Genomic DNA, 18,743 nt, shown 5'->3' with positions numbered 1-18,743 from the left:
AGTCTGCTGCCCAATGAGAGTTAAAAGAGTCAGTTGCTGGGACAAGTTTAAAGAGATTAAGGCAGGAGGGAAGGTAAAGTGGAAGAAAGAAGGTATGCTAGCATAGCCAATCTGAAATTGAATACTGTCCCTTTGTTTTTTGCTATTCACTTGAAGAGCTCAGGGGTAGGGTGCAGGTTCATAGTACCAGCACAGAGCACTGAGTGAGTCAGCTATGCTTCTAATATGTCCTGAAAACATAGCAAAAGCAGATGTCCAGGACACAGTATCTGCACAACCATACATACCTCTCTGTTCATGGGAAAGAGTGGTAATTAAATTCCTCAAACTATCCTTACAAAAAAGATAAATTCCCACATATGGAACTGATAGAAAGGAATTATGTATGCCAATGTGGAAGAATCATAAATAATCCTTATAGCCAATCTGTCCCAATACATTACTATCCCTACTAAGTCCACAGGAGAAGTCTTGGATGATATCAGTAGCCTTTTTGCTTACATGGATAGTATAAAGTAGTCCGTCTGTCTTTTTAGACTGTCTTTGGTTCTGGGAGGATTCCCCTTTTGAAAAAGGGTCCAGAGTTAGAATGTTTTTATTGAATTTCGAAAGACGAGGGTTTGAAAGACTGGGTCACCCACTGAATCAATTTCCCTGTTTCATTATTTTTAAGAGCCAAAAAGGAACTTCCTTGTCTAGGGACAAATCTAAAATGTCTAACATCTTCTGGTATGTTTTGAGAACATAACCAAGCAAATCTTCTCAGAAGTGGCCTAGTATCAGCAACTGCGAACAGCATCATCAGTACCATAAGAACACTTTAAGTAGTGTTTGGTTGCATGAGAAGCAATTAACCAATTCAAAGTACATTTAACTGCTGAAGAAAGAAGGTTGACAGTTAACTTTCTCATGTCATCAAAGGACGACAGTACAAATGTTAACACGTGAGCCCGGCTGTCCAATATGCTGTAAATTAACGTAACAAAAGAATATGCTTTCTTTCCAAATCTATCAGAAGCTTTCCCATCTTTGTCAGATGGAATGTAGTTAGCTGTATGCTATGGCATATCATGTTGCAATAAACCATAATCCTTTTGCTGGGAAATAATCTTTCATTTTGGTTAAGGAACACTTTCCTCAGAATCAGAATTATAAGCTTGAGGAGAAATTACTGAAGTAAAACACTCTCCCTCCATGCCCCATTCTTCTGACTGATAATCCATGTCAGAAAGTGAAAGAAATATTTTTCTTTCTCTGGTTGTAGTCAGTGAAGAAACAACAAATCTTCCCTAACCATATTTAAAGAAACAGGAGAAGAAACATTCTTAAACCTTTGTTTTCTTTTCCTAAGAGACACCCTGAAAGCAGACTGACCCATGGCAGGGGCACTATCCCGAGAAACAGAGACCCCCAGATCAGCTATGCAGTAAACCTTCAATAGTCCCTTCCCCTGAGACCAACACAAGTTGTTCTCCCTTGATCAGAAAAGACAACTCCTACAGAGACAGAGGATGTGCCTAACTCACAGCCCTTAAGGGTTTTCTGAGGAGCTAGACCACAGACACTGGGAGACATCAATGAGCAGTCCAATTAACCAATTCTGGCCACATCAGAGTCACCCACCAGTGGCTGAGGCAGTTTGGAAGCCACCCTCTCACCTGATGACTCCATAGAAGCTTTATTTTCTTGCCTTGCAGAAGAGAAAAAGTAGAACTGAAGAGACTGCTAAATGTTCCAATGTTTAGCTGAAAAACCCCCTAAAAGATGGGCAGTGTAGTCTATATGAGCTGGTAAATCTCCTGACAGAAAAGCACTGCTTTCAGTTAAAAAATGCTCAAGGACATTTGGGCATTCTGATCTTTGCAGAAATGTGTGTGAAGGGAGGGCTTATCAGTTACCATCCAAAACTTACTCAATTTGCGGGGCTGCACCAAATGGCAATGAAGCAATGAGGTATGAAGTGTAAGAGGAGGCTATGATCAATGACTGCATGGTATGGCAGGATATCAAAGGTTGTGATTACTGAGAAGGCACAGGATGGCTATGAATGCTATTCTTTAATATATCATGTGAGGCATGTGCAGGATTCAACTCTCTTACAGGTAGGTAGTGACCTTCAAGAAACATCTTTTACTTCTAATTTGCTTAAGACACCAATCACTCACACAGCAGGTAGGTATCAGGGTGGCTGGAATTTGTGATTATTGGTGGAAGTGAAAAAGTTAGCATGGAACATTAGCCAGTAATGAATGGATGGTGGACATGGGGATATGGTAGGGAATTTTGGAATGACCACTATGAATATAGTATTTAGAGGTGAGGGTTGAAATGGGCTTCACACAATGTTAGCCTAAAGACAGGTACCTCTGCACTGCTAGAGGTATGGTAGTCTGTCTGTATTGCTGGATGTAACTGCAGGGCACAGTACTAGAAATGACTTTTTTTTCAGAATTCTGTAATGCCTACCACCACAGGTGCATAATGCTGTTTTTCATACTGTTAATGCAGAGGTATAACAGGTAGATGAAATTATGTTTGAGAATCAAGATACACTATTCCATCTCCCTGGCACATCAGGAGAGGAAAGGAGTGGAGAAGAGAATAAAGTGGTAAGATAAGAAGAAGGGGTAATACTCACTGGGGATTTGAAACTTCCAGGAGCAGACTGAGAGATCCTGAGCTCTAAGGTACAGGCTGATGATTTACCAGGAGGTGACCGAACTCTATAATCATGACATGTTTAGCTAACTGATGCAGGTGTGTACGATAAAGTTTAGGATGTGTGAAAGGTACCATTAACCAATAAAGATCATGCCACTGCAAATCTTCTAGTTGGGAGTTAATATTAGAAAGATGCTGGTGTAAGATTTTAGGACAGTGAATTATGCCAAATTGAATACAGGACTGAAGATAAGCTGGGGACAAACAGTAAGTAGGAGAAACAAACTATGGAAATAGATCAATGATAGAGTTTTCAGGGCAATGGGCAAAAGTGCAAAGAGCAGGAAGACAGATTAAAAGAGGCAAGAGCAAAGTAGCACAGTGAGAGAGGAAACTACAGATGAAAACTCAATTTGGTATAAGGACCAAATGATACAAGAACGTGAAGAAACAGTTACAGTAAAAGACAAGGAGTGGAAGATGCAGAAAGAAGAGGGTTGGAGGTAGAATAGGGCATGTATAAAGATAAAAGAACAGCACACATCAAAAGATAGCTGGCAAAATGGATCAGGAAGGTGAACATATACCAGAAAATGGAGGCTCAGCCCTGGTTAGGCTGAGCAAAAATGGGAAGGAGATCACATAAGGCTGGAAGAAAGGGAAGGTACAGAGTGAGTACTTTGCTTCAGTTTTTACAAAACAAAAGGGAATGTTACAGTGGAACTGAGGTAAATGAGGAGAGCCATGGAGTAGTGTATTTGTCTCTTTTAAGTTTAAGGGAAAAGAAAAGAGGATTAATGTCCTCAGTGATGACAAAAGGACAGCAGCAGCTGTGGAGGATGGGAATGAGCATAAAGGATCTGGAAAGGAAGAAGAAAGTGGTACTAAAGGCAACAAAAGAACAGAGTGGTACCAAAGGCAATGAACAGCACAGTGGTAACAAAGGCAACAAAAGAACAGAGTGATACCAAAGCAACAAAGAACAGAGTGGTAACAAAGGCAACAAAAGTAGAGAGTGGTACCAAAGGCAACAAAAAAACAAAAAACCAAACAAAGTGTTACCAACTGCAACAAAAGAACAGAGTGGTACCAAAGGCAACAAAGAACCGAATGTTACCAAAGGCAGCAAAAAACAGAGTGATACCAAAGCAACAAAAGAACAGAGTCGTACCAAAGGCAACAAAAAGTTGTACCGAAGGCAATAAAAGAACAGAGTGGTACCAAAGGCAACAAAGTTCAAACTGGTACCAAAGGCAATGAAGAACACAGTGGTAATAAAGGCAACAAAAGAACAAAGTGATACCAAAGCAACAAAGAACAGAGTGGTAACAAAGGCAACAAAAGTAGAGTGTGGTACCAAAGGCAACAAAAAAAAAAAAACAAAAAAAACAAAACAAAAAAAACAAACAAAGTGTTACCAAATGCAACAAAAGAACAGAGTGGTACCAAAAGCAACAAAGAACCGAATGTTACCAAAGGCAGCAAAAAACAGAGTGGTACCAAAGGCAACAAAAGAACAGAATGGTACCAAAGGCAACAAATAACAGAATGGTACCAAAGACAACAAGGAACAGAGTGGTACCAAAGGCAATAAATGAAAAAAAAGGATCCAGAAGTGCTGATAGCATTAATCACAGTAGGACTGATCCACCAAGAGCAGATAGAGAGGGTAGTGGCAGCACTAAATAGAATGTTAGGGATTATCCAGCTTTATTTTCTATGTTTAACATTACACAGGTTTTATTTTTTATATGTATAATCATTTTCTGCTGTACTATTATCATGTTCATTAGTACTTGTTCAAGTCTGCTTTTCAAGCAATTTCTGATGCATTGCGTGTAGTGTTGTTGACTGCTTTTACTTGGCCTATCTATTCATACTGATTACATTAGGGGGCTTTTCCCCTAGGGTCACCTCTGGAACTGAACTAGGCCCTAGACCAGTATGGATAACCTAGTAAACAAAACATAAATACATAAAATAAATACACAGAAACCAGAAGTGACGGGGGAGTATATGGGAGTGGGTGAACAGGATCATTTATGAATGATGTGAAAGGGTGATCATGATCAGGAACAAAAGAGAAGCAGTAGGAATAGGAGGAGGCACAGGCAGCAGACTGTATGGACCACCTACTCCTCTAATCTGTGGCTGTGCACACGTGATGCAGTACTTAGAAGGGTGGTACAGAAGGGCATTTTAGAGAGTAATTCGATAGAGCATGGGGCAGGTGAGGATGGTGGGGGGGGGCTGAGGCAGAGGTTCACAGGTTCATACATTCATAGATAAGTACTAGTCTTGTTGCCCTTGGGGTCATTTTAAGTCTCAAAGCTGAGAATCAAACCCTATACCCTATGTTTGTGAGTTAAGCACCTTAGCCATTATGCCAACCCCTCCCCCCTTAGTAGATGTTCAATGCACCAAATGGCCAAACTAGACAGGTGTGCTGTCACTTTCTGTCATTAAGCAAATATAATGTAATGCAATCTTGCTTAAAGTCCTGCAAGTCTAGCATAAGTTGTTTGTATATTGTATCTGGAAATATGGAATCCGGTTCCACATCTGTTCTATATGTATGGCATAATTTGAGTCAGACCTAGCCAAACAGACTGAATTAGTATCACACAGAGTCAAACACAGCCATAAAACTAATGATGAAATGACTGGCAGCAATGGAACTTCCTTTCTCTTCATGCAATTATGTGACTTGTCAGGGTTTTTAAATGGTGTGGTGCAGTTTCTACATGAAGCCAACTGGCCCTAAGCTACCTAGTATATACAGAATCACTTCAGTTATGCAGCCTTCCATGTTTCATTTTTGGAAAAAATATATAGTTTATTTATACAGATTACAGTCAATTTAAACATAATGAACTCTATGGGGCATTTTATGTACCCAATTTTTGCATGTAGAATACATATTCAAAAGCATGTTTATTGTTTTATGGCAGTTTGTAGCATTACAAAAGATGTAACAAAATTTACTGGTCTTTTGTTGGTAAGAAAAGAATTGAAATAAAATGATTGTACTTTACATAATGCCTTTCATTATATGCATCCTATTGCAACAATACTTACCCTGATGCCTTTCTCTGTAGTAAGTAAATTTTATACAGCACAATTAGTAAGGCTATTGATGTCACAATAATAAGGAATACCAGAAATCCAATTAAGGCTTTATCATTATCTAGAAAGACACAAACATAAAACTTCTGATTAGAAATCCTGTGGCAAGGCTAAATAACAGTTCAATAAATCCCAAAAGCAAAAATAATTTCTTAGTGCTTTGATAATGAATCTTATCATGCAGTTTGGCAATTTGACTGCATTTCATAAAATTATTGATGTTAATAATTTGTTTTAAAAGGATTATTAGTTAATAAGCAAAAGGTAAAATCACAATTAAAATGCAATGTATTGCTCAATCAATTCTTGCTTCTAAGGATCAATAAAATTCTTCTTATGTCTACTGTTGTTATTAATTAGCAAAGCGCATACTTATTCAACGCTGCATTCATCTTTTGCTGTGCAAAGAAAATCTTCACAAGTAGCATCTTTGTCTGAATTCTTTATACATAATATTGAGAAACAAAATGTTCACTTCATTTCCTTTTGTAAAAGTTCACATTGTCTTTAAAGTGTTCTCACTTATTTGTAAAATTACTTATAATCATATTTCTTTCATAGATTTCAAATTTGCATGTAAATCTTTCTCCAATATAATATCTAAATAAACAACAGGGTCAAACTACATCAATAATGTTGACAACATTTAGAATAAGTAGTGGTACCTACTGCTAACAGGATGTTTGACAAAAGGGTTGGATCACATTAAAAATGCAGTGCATATCGAATTATATATTTGGGTGTTCTTCATAACACATTAATAAAGATCTCATACTTCACAAAATAGTAAGACTTGAGCTAAACTATCCAGCTGTTATTGCTATAACCACCCCTTACAGTTGCATCCTCTGCCTCTGCAGTCTTTGCCCTTATAAATTTCTCCAGTGACCTGTTGTGGGCTGCTCCCACTGGGATCTACTTAAACTGATTTATATAGTTCCCTGATCTTTTCTGAGGCAAATCCCAGTCTTGTCAAAATCTCCCCTCCTGCATTTAAGCAGTTCAATTTCTTATTGACTAAAGTCTGTAAATAAACAGATGCATGATCACTAAAACTATCCCTTTCTCACTCTGAATTCACTGACACCTTTATATCTTAGCAGGTAGTAATGGCCTAACATCAAAAGAAGCTCTCACTTTAATGATGCCATACTTTTAATGATGTATGCTCTTCTTCTTCCTCCTCTTCAGCTGATGCTTAATTATATTTATTTTCCTCTCTGATGTCCTTCCACAGAATTCTCATGTTCTAATAATAATCAACTCTCTCTCCAAGTCCTTAATTTTCTGTCCTACTCACTGTTTCTTCTCATCGCATTCTATTCCTCTGTCTATTTTGGCTGCAGAATTAGTCTATTATTTCTTACCTCCATATATATTATTAGAAATACAGTCAATATTTGGAATACCTGTCTCTTAGTTTACTTGACACAGGCTTTCCAATTTTGCAAAGTATCTTGCTACATGCAGTACATATTGTATTCTTAATCACAATTTATTCTAGTAACATTCTGTGAATGTATTTCAATCTGTTTGTGTTTACCTATTAAGGGGATTTTCTACCCTTGTATATAATTTCTTATTAGCTACTGAAAAATGTTTTTATGGGTGTTTTAGTAGAGCTGTTCACCCCATATTGTAGTAAAATAATATATCTGTTTAGGGGCTTTTCTCCTCTTATTTACAATTACTTATTAATTACTGTGTTTTTGAATCTGTTGTAGAGTTTTTCCCCCTGGACCTCTGCTGAAAACGGGCCACTGGCTCAGTAAGACTTTCACCGGTTATCAAAGGACACATAAAATAAATAAATATATACATAAAATAAAATAAAAAATAAAACAGAAAAACTGACTGTGAACCAAATAGATCACTGTCATTTGTTTCCAAATCCTGCATATATTCACATCCAGATTAGCTATCCCTTTTTTACCATTTCTCACTCAAACACTTCAGCTGTTTTCCCCATTGAAATTTCTCCTTTAATAAGATATAATTCTGTTTGTTCTTAAGCTTATTTTATTCCTCACACTATGCTCATATTACCTTTTTGAATCCATAAATAATCTCAACAGTTATATTGGTTTTGATATAAGTATTCTATGGAAAATGTAAGGATGACCACTAAAACAATATTTTCCTAGTATCAAAACTGAAATACAGAACCTACATATATATATATATCTATATATATATATATATATATATATATATATATATATATATATATATATATATATATATATATATATATATATATATATATATATATATGTATATATATATATATATATATATGTGTGTGTGTGTGTGTGTCTGTATATCTATCTATCTATCTATATATATATATATATATATATATATATATATATATATATATATCTATGGTTCTACCTGATAACACCAAAACTGCAAAACGCCGACGATGACAACACTGATACCGGAAGATCAACAACGGAGATAATCGACAGTTGAGAATCCCGACGCTGAGAACACTGACGTGTTAAGGTAAGTGTGGGGTTAGGGGCAGATTAAGTGAGTTAGGATTACGGCGTGGGTTAGGTGAGTGTGCGATAGTGACAGACTGTAGTGTTAGGGGCGGGTTAAGTGAGTTAGGGTTAGGGCATGGGTTAGGTGAGTGTGCGATAGTGGTGGACCTTAGGGTTAGGGTTTGGGTTAAGGTTAGTGCATAGATAGTTGTGTATGTAAGGTTTAGTGTAGGTTTGTAAGGTTTTTGGTGTGCTTGTGTTGTGTGTGTGCTTTTTGGACAGGGGATTTGTTTTGTTTGTTGATTATCGGGATTGTGGTTTGTCGGGCATGTGAAATTTCATGTTTTTGAACTTTTGGTTTTGTAGTGTCGATGATTTCATTGTCGGTGTTTTCGCATGTCAGTGTTATCAGGTAGACCCATATATATATATATATATATATATATATATATATATATATATATAGCAAAAATCCCAACAGGCGATCAAATGAAGAGTATACCAAACACCCAAACGTTGTCCTTAAAAAAGTCAGCAGGATAATAACCACATAAAATGTAAAAAATATGATGAATTTATTATAAAAATGTAAGCGCTTTCACGGTATACAAACCTTTTCATCAGACGTATAACTATGTAAAAAACAAAATCCAATTTATATGGAAGCTTTACATTCATTAAACAATTAATCAGTTTGCACACTTAACTAATCAACTCTTTATAGATGGATACACTTACACACATATAGCATAGTATATATACTAAAAATATATACTTTAGATTGACAACTATCATATATGCATAAACATATGTACAAGAATAGAGTCTAACCTATAAACATAAATTTATTTATTTGATTCTACGAGATTTTAACAGAGGTTTTAAGGAACCACTTCGTTTAAATCCCGCCCCCTATGGGCACCCAATCTCAGAATCAATTTTGTTTCTATAGATTTAGTATTGTTGTAGATATCCCCTAATCTATCATCAGTATTTATCACCTGTAATACTTGAAATCGAAATACATGTCTCTCACCCAATGATAGTGTGTGTTTGGCTAGTGCACTATGATCATAACCTTTCGAAGTGCAGTAAACATGATCTCTAATGCGTTCACGTAAAGTATGATTTGTCTTTCCTACACAGAATGAATAACATACCTGCTGTTTCAAACATTTTTTATTCTTAAAAATATATGTGGGATAATCACCAACAACATTTCTTGTCCGTTCATCACTTATGATGATAGATTAGGGGATATCTACATACATACATCTTTATAGGTTAGACTCTATTCTTGTACATATCTTTATGCATATATGATAGTTGTCAATCTAAAGTATATATTTTTAGTATATATACTATGCTATATGCGTGTAAGTGTATCCATCTATAAAGAGTTGATTAGTTAAGTGTGCAAATTGATTAATTGTTTAATGAATGTAAAGCCACAACAGGTAGCAGTCACGAAAACAGACCCCTCGCCACCAGGAAATCAATCCAAACACGTTTATTGTGAAAAAATAGTTGAAAGGCTTGCAGCCAACACCAAAATACGTAAACGCCTTAATCCACTGACAAAACAGAAAATGTGCATTTTCGTCAACTTCTTGACTTCATCAGACAATCAGTACATCAAAATCACTCCCTTATATAACGGTTGACACCAATTAATTAATTAGAAACATTTTAAAAATTCAAATATTTAAAGATACATCTTGAAATGAAGTGAAAAATATGTAATAGGAAATATTTAAAAATGCCATTTAAAAATGCTAAGGATGCATAAAACTAGAAATAGCTTTCTCATAAGAATATATTCTTAATAAATGTTTACATTTGCTTGTATCTATCAGATATACAAGAAACATTAAAACCATTGATAAATCATCATTAAAAAATTGTATATGTCCATGAAATGTTAATAAATATATTTTACAAAAATATCAATTCAACTCCAATAAATTATACAATAAATATTAATACTCACATGATGAACTAAAATATGTTAAAATATAAAAATGCATATAAAAAAAATACTTATAAATACATTTCTCACATATATATTCAAACCATAAAATGGACCTGTATTTGGTATTATGGAGCCCTCTTGTGGTCGTATAAAATCATTGTCACAGAATGCAGATCTATAATTTAGCAGCTCTTAATTTAAGTAATGGTAATATAGAAATGGTATCATTGAGCCCTGGAAATTTATCCGCATTAAGGGCCACTTGCCACCACAGCTCCCTATATTCAATTCTAGTTTCCCAAGGGCCCCCTCTAACATCCTGTGAAATGCTTTCTATAACTAAAAACTTGTATTTATATTCTTTACATATTCTACTGTGCTTATATAGAGCATTGCTTTCCTTCTTGATGGAAATTTCATAAATGTGCTCATAAATTCTTTTCCTTAAAGCTCTTTCAGATTTCCCTATATAAAAAGCCCCACATTTTTCACAAAAAGCAAGGTACACTATCCCCTTGGTATCACAATTAAAATATTCATGACTATTTATCATTTTATTTCTGCTTATTATAAAATAGCCATCACCATTTATGACATAGCAGCATTGCCTGCAATGCCCGCATTTATAGGTGCCCCTTCTAGTCACTTTGTGAGTGGTGAGGAATTTGTTACTCTCAAGTATATTACCAAGGTTCCTAGCATTCCTATAAATCACTTTTTTCGGTATACTGGCAATACCTTCAATGTCAGTAAACGATAAAAACTTGTCCCATTCTCTAAAAAATATCCTACTAATTGCACCATTTATTTTGTTATATTCAAGGACCAATGCCTGGGAAAATTCATGACCTTCGTTATTATTCTCACTTACAATTTCCTTCTCTATATTAATGTTAGAATTACTGTTAACATTAGAACTCTTGTGAATAGGTGCAAACCTACCCATCCTTCCTTCCTCAACTTCCCTTCTTATCTTTTCTACAAATTCATTGGGGTAGCCCCTCTCCTCAAACATCCTTCCCAGCAGTTCGCATTCCTTGTAAAAATCTTGTTCTGAGCTAGTCATGCGACTACCCCTAACAAACTGTCCTTTGACAATACTTTTTTTACAATGCTTGGGGTGTGCACTATGAAAATGCAGAAAAGAATTGCAATATGTAGGTTTGCGATAAACTCTAGTTTCGTATTGTGTTTCTCCTTTATAAAACTCTACATCTAAATATATCAAGCTAAAATCCGAAACATTGTGTGTAAATCTCAAAAAGCTTGTAGTGCCTTTGATATAACCTAGAAACTCCTCTAATTTGTCTCTTCCAGCAGTCCAAAGTATAACTATATCATCCAAGAACCTCCTATATAACATCCAGCAGCTTTTATATTTGGAATCTATGATGTATTTCTCCTCCCAGTATGCTAAAACAAGGTTAGCATAGGTGGGGGCACAAGCTGCCCCCAGAGCAATACCTTTGATTTGCTGGAAGAATTCCCCTTTGAAATATATATAGTTGTATTTTAGGACTAAATCAATAAGCCATATACTAGCCAATTTATCATTCCTGTTCATTTCTTCATATCCAAACACAATATCTTCCAGAATACTTTTTCCTTCTTCATATGGAATAGATGATAATTAATGAATGTAAAGCTTTCATATAAATTGGATTTTGGTTTTTACATAGTTATACGTCTGATGAAGCGGTTTGTATACCGTGAAAGTGCTTACGTTTTTATAATAAATTCATCATATTTTTTACGTTTTATGTGGTTATTATCCTGCTGACTTTGGGTGTTTGGTGTATATATATATATATATATATATATATATATATATATATATATATATGTTAAAGTTAGCTATAGATAGATATAGATATATGTAAATTGATCTGTTTGACAAAAAATCAACTAACATATAATCAAAAACTCATTTATAGTATTACATCAAACAACTAAGAAATTGTGGAGAGCCATGGGGGGACACCAGAAAAGAGAAGATTGAAGAGAAGAAGACAGAAAAAGAAATGTTTTAATCCTCAAAAAGGATAAACAAAAAGATCAGAAGGGCTACATCATGAAGTCCCCAGGAATCTGGCTAATGCATTGCCATTGGTTATGTAAGGAATGATTTGTACACTACAGTTCTGGGCATGGTACTGACTTATACAAGTGTTTGAACTAGGAAAGCATTACAAACTTGTATGGCATACTGGAAATATTCATTTGTTGCAACTACTAAATAACAGTCATTTTTTTATTAAATGAGTTAAACTTTAAAAAGAATATTTAATATTACTTAATATAATGGTTGCTACACCATTAATTACTGAGCAGTTCCTTAACATCGGGAATGCCTGCATTAATAAAAATCATAAGACCAAAATTCTGTAATGCAGTGTAATAATTTTGTATTAAAAATACATACATATTTGAAGTAGCTTTGCTAGTCTTTTACATTTCTCTTATGTATGAGAATATAGCATTTCACGGCAAACTCATTTAAGCTTAGCTTGTTGTGTAAGGTCAGAAAATGATGAAATGTGTAAAGGTGCCTATAATCACATAACATTAGTATGAAACTAAAACCAGAGCAAAATTCATAAAATTTCAATGTGAAGATGAAAAGCCTAAACCTCATCCATAGAAGTGTGTAAATTTTGAGAAAAGGAATTTTCTCAGCATTAAGAGATTTGCCTTGAGGCAACCCGACCATCCACCCTTACAAGGTACATTGGCAGTAAACCCTTATCATTGCTAAATCTTGTACTGCATCCCTCCTTAGTAGCCCTTTATGTCAGGTAACCAAAGTTAACATTGCTTTGATGGACCATCTCCAAACTTTTTACAAGCAGAAAGCAAATGAATAGAAAACCAGATATGTAAGCCACAGGAACCAAATAATTGAGTAAACATTGTCTGTGTACCCATCTTCATAAAGAAATGACCATAAACCTTCAGAGAACATTGTCAGTAATTGGTGTAAATACATATATCTGAACAACGTGTAACAGGAGGTCTCAAATAAGACATGTCTTTAAGCTCAGTATTCAGATAAAAGATAGACACACAGAGCTATCTGAGGAGGAGCAGCTAATCTGTGATATACAGCACTAAGTAGCCTGTTTTATTTTTTTTTTTGCTTATTTGTAGTAGTTATTGCGTATTCTAGATATTTATAACAATTTTATTGTATACTGCATACCTGTACTGTATTTCATAGCTATTGGCTCACTTGTGATAAACATTACTGTAGTGTTGTCCCACCCTCCTTCCTATTGGTATCTTGTCTTTATACCTGCTGGCCTTGCAGTTGCCTGCCCCTACTCTAAATTTGATGTGGGACACTCCTCCCAGTCTAATGTCATTAGCTCATTCTACCTGACACAGAGAGAACATCTGAGAAGGCCAACCCACTTACTTTCTTTCCTTCTGTTCCTCCTTTCTCTCTTTCATAAAAAAACAAAATGCCTGAATATCCTTGTGTTCTGACCGTGCTTCTCAAACATTTTGGAAATATAGAGTATGTTTTAGTGCCTTTATTAAAACTGTATTTGCCTTAATACTGCTACAACTCAAGTGCTCTAGGTTGCACTGTATCTGAATTGTTTTAGTGTGTTTTGGCTGAGTTTCTGTATATATGTAAACTAGCTACTTATTCTACTGTATTACTGCCTCTTAACTTGTTTTTTAGTTGTGCACTTGCCTTGCTTCATTTAAAAAGTTTTAAATTGCTAATTTTATAGAGTTTTAATTGTATTTACTGTTTAGGACTACACACTCAAGTGTGTTAACCTTTTTCTGTGTTTATTTAGTGTATTATTGCATTGTTTAGCCTGTTTTAACCAAAAAAAAGAATACTGTATTGTTAGCTCGTTTCCCACCTTTCCTAGCTAGGATAATCCAGATCCCAGTATTTGCTGGTTTTAGAACTTTATTTTCTGTGTTCAGAGCTATCCAGACCTTGCTGTGGTAGTGGGAAGTCCTACTGCTTACCAGTGGGAGTGGTGAGCATTGTACTGCCTAACACTAGAGGAGTGGTTTTCAGCTCTGAAATTGTAATTTTAGCTATTTTGGTTTGATTTCTATCCCTTTCAACTTTCTGACTTAAAAACGCCAGTGTTTGCACATTTTTTGCATTGTGCAGCACCGCGGGGCTACGGTTAAACTATTCCAGGTGCCAGAAAGTCTACTCTTCAAATTGTCTCTTAGAACTAGCTGGTTTCTCAGTAGTAGTACTAAAATCTGAACCCCTGTGACTAGTACTTGCTCTAGAACATGCTGGAAAGCACTAGGAAGCCTTAAACTGATACAAGCACTTAACTTTCCTTGTTAATTAGGAGAAATTAATCGTAGGCACTAAACAGCCTATAATTGCAAAGTACCTTGCAAAGGTAAGGGAAAACAGCTCTTGTACTTTACAAAAAAAACACCTCAACAGGCATGTCCAATGGTCAGCTTCCGGTGGTTTCTCCTGTCCACTTGGTGAATCTGGTCATACTGGGGCAATGCAACAACTGCCTCATGTACACAGACAACCCTCTCCTCCTACCACCCAACACCACAACCTGTGAGAGATGCACTTACATAGCCAAACTGGAAACAAAGCTCTCTCTAGCCAAGATTGTGCTAGACAGTCAACAGGAGAAGGTTAACACCTGCACTACACCTCAAACAGCACATAGCCCTTCAAAACCCACACCATCAACACCCATACATAGCAACACTAAACCCACATATGCAGAGGCCCTTAACATTAACCTGCCCAAGCAACAAGGATCTCCGAAGCTGAAACGCAAACAAACACCAGTCACAACCAAAGTGACACATAGCTTACAACAGCAGTGTGCCACCCAATAACATCCCCTAAGGCAAGACAATGTACTCAACACTTTAGTCATAGGTGACTCTGTAGTCAGGCACACTGATGTCCCACTCACCAGGCTGAACAAGGAGAAAATTACAGTCAGCTGCCTCTCGGATGCCAGGCTCCACCACATAACGCATGCACTTAAGTCACTCCACAACAAGTACAAATACAACTCTGCCATTTCCCATGTTGGAGTGAATGACTTGAGACTACCTCCCTGGACTACATGTAAAGTGACATAGAAGAGCTCTCATATCATGTGGCCCAGGCAGGTATGACCCTAGCCTTGAGTAGCATCCTGCCTTCACCAAGAATGATACCACAGTATAAGGACAAAATGATTGACTTCAACAATTGGCTAAGCTTCTGGTGTTATTCAAAGAGGATCCAATATCTGTCTGCCTGGGATGACATGATCGACAAACAACGATGATTTGCCAGAGATGGTCTGCACTTGTCATCCCTGGGATTCAGGTTACTGGCAAAAGCTCTTGCCACCCCTATAGTGTCTTTTTTAGGCAAGGTTCAAAGGACAAAACCACCACAGTAACAGATACAAGCATGCAAAATCTGAAGGTAATGCTACTCAATGCTAGAAGCCTAAACCTCAAAATCCACTCTCTCGAGGCACTCCTTAAAATGGAGAACATCGATATCTGTGCAGTAAATGAGACCGGGTTCAAGGCTCCAGAGAGCTCCCCTGCAATCTTATTCTTTTGGCTGTTCCCATTAGGGGTCGCCACAGTGGATCATCTGTTTCCATTTCTTTCTGTCCTCTGCATCTTGCTTTGTCACACCAACTGCCTGCATGTCCTCTCTCACCACATCCATACACCTTATCTTATGCCTTCCTCTTTTCCTCTTACCTGGCAACTCCATCCTTAGCATCTTTTTCCCAATATACCCAGCATCCCTCCTCAGCACATGTTCAAACCAGCGCAATCTCTCCTCTCTTGCTTTGACTCCAAACTGTCCAACCTGAGCTGACCCGCTAATATACTGATTCCTAATCCTGTCCATCCTAGTCACACCCAGTGTAAATCTTAACATATTTAACTTTGCCACATCCAGCTCTGACTCCTGCCTTTTTGTCAATGCCACCGTCTCCAACCCATATAACATAGCTGGTCTCACTACCCTCTTGTAGACCTTCCCTTTCACTCTTACTGGTACCTGTCTGTCACAAATCACTCCTGACACTCTTTTCCACCCATTCCACCCTGCCTGTACTCTCTTCTTCACCTCTCTTCCACACACACCATTAGTCTGACCTGTTGATCCCAAGTATTTAAACTCATCCACCTTTACCAACTCTACTCCCTGCATCCTCACCATTCCTCTACCCTCCCTCTCATTTACACATATATATTCTGTCTTAGCCCTGCTGACCTTCATTCCTCTCCTCTCTAGAACATATCTCCACCTCTACATCTCTCCAGGGTCTCCTCAACCTGGTCCCTACTCTCACTACAGATCACAATGTCATCTGCAAACATCATAGTCCACGGGGCCTCCTGTCTGATCTCATTTGTCAACCTGTCCATCACCACTGCAAATAAGAAGGGGCTCAGACCTGATCCTTGATGTAATCCCACATCCACCTTAAACTTATCAGTCACTCCCACCACAGTCCTCACCACTGTCACACTACCCTGGTACATATGCTGTACCACTCTTACATACTTCTCTGCCACTCCCGACTTCCTCATACAATACCACAACTCCTCTCTAGGCACCCTGTCATATGCTTTCTCTAAGTCCACAAAGACACATTGCAACTCCTTCTGACCTTCTCTGTATTTCTCCAGCAACACCCTCAGAGCAAACATTGCATCTGTAGTGCTCTTTCCTGGCATGAAACCATACTGCTGATCACTAATCATCACCTCCCTTCTTAACCTAGCTTCCACTACTCTTTCCCATAACTTCAAGCTGTGACTGATCAGTTTTATCCCTCTGTAGTTACTGCAGCTCTGCACATCACCCTTATTCTTAAAGATAGGTACTAAAACACTTTTTCTCCACTCCTCAGGCATCCTCTGACTTTCTAAAATTTCATTAAACAATCTAGTTAAAAATTCCACTGCCATTTCTCCTAAGCACCTCCGTGCTTCCACTAGTATGTCATCTGGGCCAACAGCCTTTCCATTCTTCATCCTCTTCACAGCTGTCCTTACTTCCTCCTTGCTAATCTGTTTCACTTACTGATTCACTATCCCCACATCCAACCTTCTCTCTCTCTCATTCTCTTCATTCATCAGCCCCTCAAAGTACTCTTTCCATCTACTCAACACACTCTCCTCGCTTGTGAGTACGTTTCCCTTACTATCATTTATCACTCTTACCTGCTACACATCTTTCCCAGCTCTGTCCCTCTGTCTAGCCAATCGGTACATGTCCCTTTCTCCCACTTTAGTGTCCAGTCTCTCATACAACTCTCCATATGCCTTATCCTTAGCCTTCGCCACCTCTCTCTTTGCCATGTGCCTCATCTCCTTATACTCATGTCTACTTTCTTCATCTCTTTGACAGTCCCAGTTCTTCTTCACCAGCCTCTTCCTCTGTATACTCTCCTGTACTTCCTCATTCCACCACCAGATCTTCTTGTCCTCCTTCCTCTGTCCAGATGTTACACCAAGCACCTTTCTAGCAGTCTCCCTTACTAGTTCTGCTGTAGTTACCCAGCTATTCGGTAACTCTTCACTGCCTCCCAGTGCCTGTCTTAACTCTTCCCTGAACTCCACCACACAATTACCCTTTTTTAATTTCCACCATTTAATCCTTGGCACTGCTTTCACACTCCTCCTCCTCTTCTTGATCACCAACGTCATCCTACAGACCACCATTCTATGCTGCTTAACTACACTTTCCCCTGTCACCACTTTACAGTCTCCAATCTCCTTCAGACTGGCCCTCCTACATAGGATATAATCCACCTGTTTGCATCTTCCTCCACTCTTGTACGTCACCCTATGCTCCTCCCGCTTCTTAAAATACATATTCACCACAGCCATGTCCATCCTTTTCGCAAAATCCACAATCAACTGTTTGTTGCATTCCTCTCCTTAACACCATACCTACGCATCATTTCCTCATCCCCTCTGTTCACTTCACCAACATGCTCACTGAAGTCCACTCCAATCACTAGTCTCTCACCCTTGGGTACACTCACCACCACTTCATCCAACTCACTCCAAAATTTATCTTTCTCATCCATCGCGCACCCAACTTGTGGAGCATATGCACTAACAACATTCATCATTACACCATCAATTTCGAGCTTCATAAACATCACTCTATCAGACACTCTCTTCACCTCCAAAACACTCTTGGCATACTGTTCCTTTAGGATAACCCCTACCCCATTTCTCCTGCCATCCACACTATGATAGAACAATTTGAACCCATCGCCTATACACCTGGCCTTACTTCCCTTCCATCTGGTCTCTTGCACGCACAATTTATCAATCTTCCTTCTCTCCATCATATCAGCTAGCTCTCTCCCTATACAAGTCATACTGCCAACATTCAAAATTCCTACCCTCACTACTACACTCCTAAACTTCCTCCTCTCTTCCTGCCTTTGGGTATGCCTTCCCCCTCCTCTTCTCCTTCAGCCAACAGTAGCCCA

General features: G+C 37.6%; 1 protein-coding gene across 1 annotated transcript in view; it reads right to left on the bottom strand.

The window, feature by feature from the left end:
* LOC122814280 (receptor-type tyrosine-protein phosphatase C-like) overlaps positions 1-18,743 on the bottom strand; it is a 1,011,948-nt gene that overhangs the window by 411,611 nt on the left and 581,594 nt on the right. Inside the window, exon 9 of the mRNA XM_044086871.1 lies at positions 5,740-5,848. Coding sequence (XP_043942806.1) covers positions 5,740-5,848 — 109 coding nt within the window. The remainder of the gene's footprint in view (positions 1-5,739; positions 5,849-18,743) is intronic.

Source organism: Protopterus annectens, chromosome 10.part0 (genome assembly GCF_019279795.1).
Source record: "Protopterus annectens isolate FY-2018-M chromosome 10.part0, PAN1.0, whole genome shotgun sequence".
NCBI lineage: Eukaryota > Metazoa > Chordata > Ceratodontiformes > Protopteridae > Protopterus > Protopterus annectens.
The sequence above is the reverse complement of the archived record's forward strand: the minus strand, read 5'-3'. Positions and strand labels throughout refer to the sequence as shown.